This window comes from Somniosus microcephalus, chromosome 1 (genome assembly GCF_052327205.1).
Source record: "Somniosus microcephalus isolate GS21.2 chromosome 1, FLI_Smic_1.0, whole genome shotgun sequence".
Classification (NCBI taxonomy): Eukaryota; Metazoa; Chordata; class Chondrichthyes; order Squaliformes; family Somniosidae; genus Somniosus; species Somniosus microcephalus.
Window position 1 is genome coordinate 100,480,477 of NC_140987.1, and position 5,273 is coordinate 100,485,749.

The 5,273-nt window shown below is 45.0% G+C and overlaps 1 protein-coding gene across 1 annotated transcript; it reads right to left on the minus strand.

Moving 5' to 3' along the window:
• Window positions 1-2,812: 2,812 nt before the first annotated feature.
• foxd5 (forkhead box D5) lies at window positions 2,813-3,862 on the minus strand. Its single transcript, XM_085985953.1, has one exon. It carries the CDS (start codon window positions 3,860-3,862, stop codon window positions 2,813-2,815), a length of 1,050 nt encoding a protein of 349 aa, XP_085842079.1.
• Between the last annotated feature and the right edge of the window lie 1,411 nt (window positions 3,863-5,273).

Sequence of the window (5,273 nt, forward strand, 5' to 3'; positions counted from 1 at the left end):
TTATCGAGTCGAGTGTGCAATGATCTCCAGAGCGTTACTTAATCCCATTATAAAAATTGCAAGAAATAACCAATTACTGTACCCTGCTCAAAATAATGAAGGTTTTCAGAGTACCTGACTAGACACCGGTAGAAAAGTATTTTAATCGCGGCGTTGTTGTAATATACAAATATCTCCTTTCTCCACTCTCTAGGTAATTGGATTAAGTAATAAGATTAACAAATAAGAATCTAGGCGGTGTTCGAACAGTAATGTTCACTATTATCTTATCCAATTTAAGATGGCTATAAAACTTGATGTCGCATCATAGACTTCTGCCCATGTTTTCCGCACACAAATCCTTCCGTCCTCAGGCAGCGTTACATTGCTGTGAATAATGGGCATTCTCTATGGTACGGATTGACTAGCGGTGCATCTCAGAGAGAGAATGCCTCCGATATTAAAAACAAACATCAGTAAAGGAATACTGACTTTCTGAAGTGTAAAGGCGGCGGTGTTCTCCGATTTCTTTACAGATCTTTCTGTTGCAGCATAAACACTTGGAAGGTCGGAGCTGAAGCTAATTATTTGACGCTCTCACTTCACCTGTCTGTCATTGTGACTTAGATCCAAATTGAGTGCGTTTCCTTTCTAAAGTAATCTGTTTTGAATACATAGATCTGTATGTGTGCGCAGGTTTTTTGTTGTCTAACTTCAATCTCTTAGAGGTGGGACCTGTTTATTTGTGACAATGTAATTTCATTAGGTTGTCCTGATCCTCTCTAGTTACAGTAATTACTCATTAAAGACCATTTTCGCTCGTTTCGTCAAGGAAAAGTTCCGATGGTAACTATGGTGAGCAGGCCTTTAATGTCATTTATTTTTTAAGTTGCAGAACAGTAAACCTCGTTAAATATAATTGTGTTATTCTTTACATGTATATCATTGTGTTCGGCAGATTACCTCCCTTTCTCGATAAGTATTTACCAGGTTCCTAGAATCTTTCGATGTTTTACATCATGCAGCATACTTTGAATAATATTTTCGCTGCAACACTTGAATTAAATCAAGTGCTTGTATGCAAAATTAATTTTGCTATCACGTACTTATATTCACTATAGACCTCAGGACCTCCCCACGCGCTTTACAAAGCCAATGAAGTACTTTTTGACGTGTAGTCTCCGTTTTAATGTAGGAAACGCGGCAGTCAATTTGCGCATAAAATCCCACAACAACAATTTGATAACATTTGTTTTTAGTTGAGGAGTAAATATTGGCCACGGGGAGAACTCACCTGATCTTCGAATAGTGCCATGGGATCCTGTACCTCCATATGACAGGGGAGCTGGGCCTCTGGTTTAACTTCGGATCCCAAAGACGGCACCTCCGACAGTGCAGCACTCCCTCAGTACTGTACTGGAATGTCAGCCTCAAGTCTCTGGAGTGGGACCAGGAACCCACGACTTTCTCATTCAAAGGCAAAAGTGCAACAGACTGAGCCACAGCTGACACCTTCATACAGAAATAATATATTCCTTTATTTACTTCAAACCTTAAGAAACAAAGATAAAATATAGAAGGAACGTTTGAAATTGGGCTTTTTTTTACAAAAATGCTATGAAGGTAAAATCAACTGATACTGCAACATCAAACGTATTTTATTGGATTTTTTTCAAGGTTAAAGTTGCAATAAAAACCCAAGCGATTTCATAAAGGATGCCAAAAAACGCCAACTTAAGAGACTCAGTATTACAGGAAACTGGAACACAATTCTTTTCACCTATCGCACAGGAATAAGTTGCTTCTGCGGTCGATTGGTAACAACCAGAAGTTTGTCAAATACAAGATTTGTGATTTTTTTAGAATAAATAGTTCTCCATAAAGCACACTTTATTTACATGTAGATTCGCAATATTCTAACGCACGCACAGTTACCACTTCGTATCTCAAGAGTTAGCCTTTCACACTGAAGAAAGGATGTTGCACCACAAAGGTGACCTTGTATCTATAAATAGGACGGCGAGATGACCTGTTCGAGATCTTCGCTTGAAACTGTAACCCGTTTGGTAGTCCGTAACTTCAAATAAAATAGTGTTGAAAAGAACTTTCAGCACCTAAATATAGAAAGCAAAAGCCAAACCCCGAGGAGCCATTGCGAGGGACGTGTGCATAATTGCCGAATCGTGCACGTCTGTTTTATATTTGAAATATATAAATACGAGTCTATGCCTATGTTAATTATAACAATCATTTACTGTAAATGCACACCATCGCGTCCCCCCCCCCCCCCCCCCCACTATCAATCAGTGACTTATATCAAATAAAAACAGAAAATGCTGGAAGTACTCAGCAGGTCAAGCAGAAACAGAGTTAAGGTTTCAGGTCGATGACCTTTCGTTAGAAACATTAACTCTTGTTTTTCTCTCCACAGATGCTGCCTGACCTGTTGAGTATTTCCAGCATTTTCTGTTTTTATTTCAAATTTCCAGCATCCGCAGTATTTTACTAATGAATTATGGATCCTCTCAAGCTCAGTGTGACAGGTCAGCCGCTAATATGTACACCGTTCAGCACAAATGTCAAAGAACCAACAAATTCGTTGTTATTGTAAAAGAAAATTTACAACTCTGGAAATTATAGATTGAATCGTAAAACGAATTGCACCGCCAGTCCTGCATTGACGCCAGCGCGGCTTTCAGTGAACTTTGTGGACAGTCCTGGGCTCGGGTGAGAAGCGGGCTGAGGCTGAACAATGTCCCGCGGGAGAACGGGGAGCTCCAAGGGAGAGAGAGAGGGAAGGAGGGAGGCGGGCACCAGGGCAATGCGACTTCTTTTATGGTGGGTAGCACAGAGGGAGCTGTTGCCTGGTTGAGAGTGTCCCGAGCAGAGGAGTGTTCCCGGGGCTATAGACAGTTCTTGTGGACATGTTTAAAACCGTAGACAGCAAGCAAGGGGCCGAGTGGAGAAGGCTGCAATAATCAGACTGGATCTGAGAGTTTGAACAGGGCGGCAGCGTCCCCGATGGAGCATTTGAACTTCCAATGATATTTTCGATGCTGAACGAAGCCCGGCTGGAGCCAGCGGCGCCGGGCTTTGAAGCGACGGCTTGAAGGTGTATCTGCAGAGCTGCGCTGCTGGGCTGCGAGTGGGCAAGCTTTCTGCCGAGGCGCTGGTAGGGGAGGCTGTGAGCAGGGCTGGGGATGACAGCACCATCGGGGAGGGGCATGTACCTGAAGGGCGCCTGCTGAACGAATGCCTGCGGCTGGAGGAGGTAGGGCCGGCCGTAACAGGTGAAGTTGTGGTAGAGCATGAGGCCGCCGCGGTCTTTCGCCAAGTCGCCCTCATGGTGGTGGTGCCTCTTGAATCGCTTTCTCCTGCGGAGGAAGCTGCCGTTGTCGAACATGTCCTCCGATGCCGGATCTAAGGTCCAGTAGTTGCCCTTGCCCGGGTTCCCAGGCTCCCGGGGGATCTTGATGAAGCAGTCATTGAGGGACAGGTTGTGCCTGATGGAGTTCTGCCAGGCCGGGAATTTCTCCCTGTAGTAAGGGAAGCGGCTGCTGATGAACTCGCAGATGGCGCTGAGGGTCAGTTTCTTCTGAGGGCTCTGGAGGATAGCCATGGTGATCAGAGCGATGTAGGAATAGGGAGGTTTAACCAGGCTCACCTTGGGCTTCCCGCTGATGTCGGGACACACTTCGCTGCTCTCCGAGTCGATAGAGCAGTCTGTCTCGGATTGCTCCGCTTCTCCTGTTGTCAGCGTTTCTCCGTCCCCTCTCGCACTGAGAAAGTACAGCCCCCGCCTTTGGGTGGTCTCCTCCTCCTCATCCTCCTCCCCATCTTCATCCCCAACAATGTCGATCTCTGCTTCCTCGGGCCCCACCATCTTCTGGTGGCCCCTAACGCTCGGGTCTCCACACAGTGTCATGAGCACAAGTTCTTGCGGGATGCTTCAGCCTCCAGAAGTTAAAATCCACAGGCACTTGTCTCCCCAGCCTCGCCTGATCCTTCGGGGTCGAGGCGAAGAGAAAAGGCTCGCTCTTTGCAGACTGATCTTCTGCTATCTGCTCCTGATGATTCACTGAGAGCAGCAACACTTCACTTGGTCCTGAGCTGCGATTTGCTCCGGGGCGTTTTCCGGCTGAGATGAAGGTACTCTTTCTCCTTTTAACTGAGGTGCATCTGCGGACTCTTGGTTCTTTCTGGCAAAGAGGAGAGTTTGGGCGAAGATTTATAGGATGACTTGGCGCATGCGCCGTGGGATAAGGAATTCGATGTGAAGAAGGGATTGGGAGGAACGTGGAATAAGGAATTTAGGAGCTTGGGAGAATGGGGTAAGGAGAAGGAGCTGGGGAATGAGAATTTTTATGGAGCAAGAGGGAGATCGTTAGAAAACCAACTGAAAAGTGTCCAGGCAATACATGATGAATAATAATAATCTAACTTTCCGACTAAATGCAATTGGAGTGTTTTATAAATCATTTGTTTAGCTTAAAATAATTTAAATAATGCTGACAGATGTTCACCCATTGCTGTTAACACAAAACATTTTAAATGATGTATTTTGAACAGTGCCGCTCACCAATGATGGACAGACTGTGGTAGAAGTAAATCCCAGGATCTGCTCCCGTTCGCCATTCTTTGTCGTGCCTTTGAAACACTTTCCCGAATGTTTTACGTTCTACCGGTGAAGGACAAACCGATTAAAATCGGCATCTTTTTCTGTCTGTAGAACGAGTCCCCGACTGGTGACGCCTCGAATCCTGTAAAACAAATGGACCCCAGCGAATCCGAGCAGCAATGATAGTAAACACGCGGACAGAACTGGAAACTTTTTGTTCATGGATTGTTTAGCGGGAAAGGGAACCGATTTTTTTTTTAAATGACAACATTTCTTCGGCATAAACGGGTGCGGGATATCTGAGCAATAAATTCTAACACCGAGATAACACTGCAGCCAACGCGGGCCAGTGTGAGCTGGCCGTGCATTCTAACCGGGTGCATTTTGTATCAAAGATTAATATCTACAGCCTAACAATTACGTTCAACAGTCGTAAATTAGTGAATGTAAAGTACTGGAATTAATCTAGCTCTATTCTTCTTAGAAATTCGGCCCCAGTTGGTATAAACACTGAAATGTAGAACTCAATTCTGTTTAGCTATAGGACAATCTGACATTGGTGGTTGTCGGTGTTTTGGCCTGTGCGGACGTAAATAAACACAGGGAGATAAGACCACGGGTTGTAACTTATTGTGGGGACTCTGAAAGAACTCAGCGCGGCACACTTACCGAAACC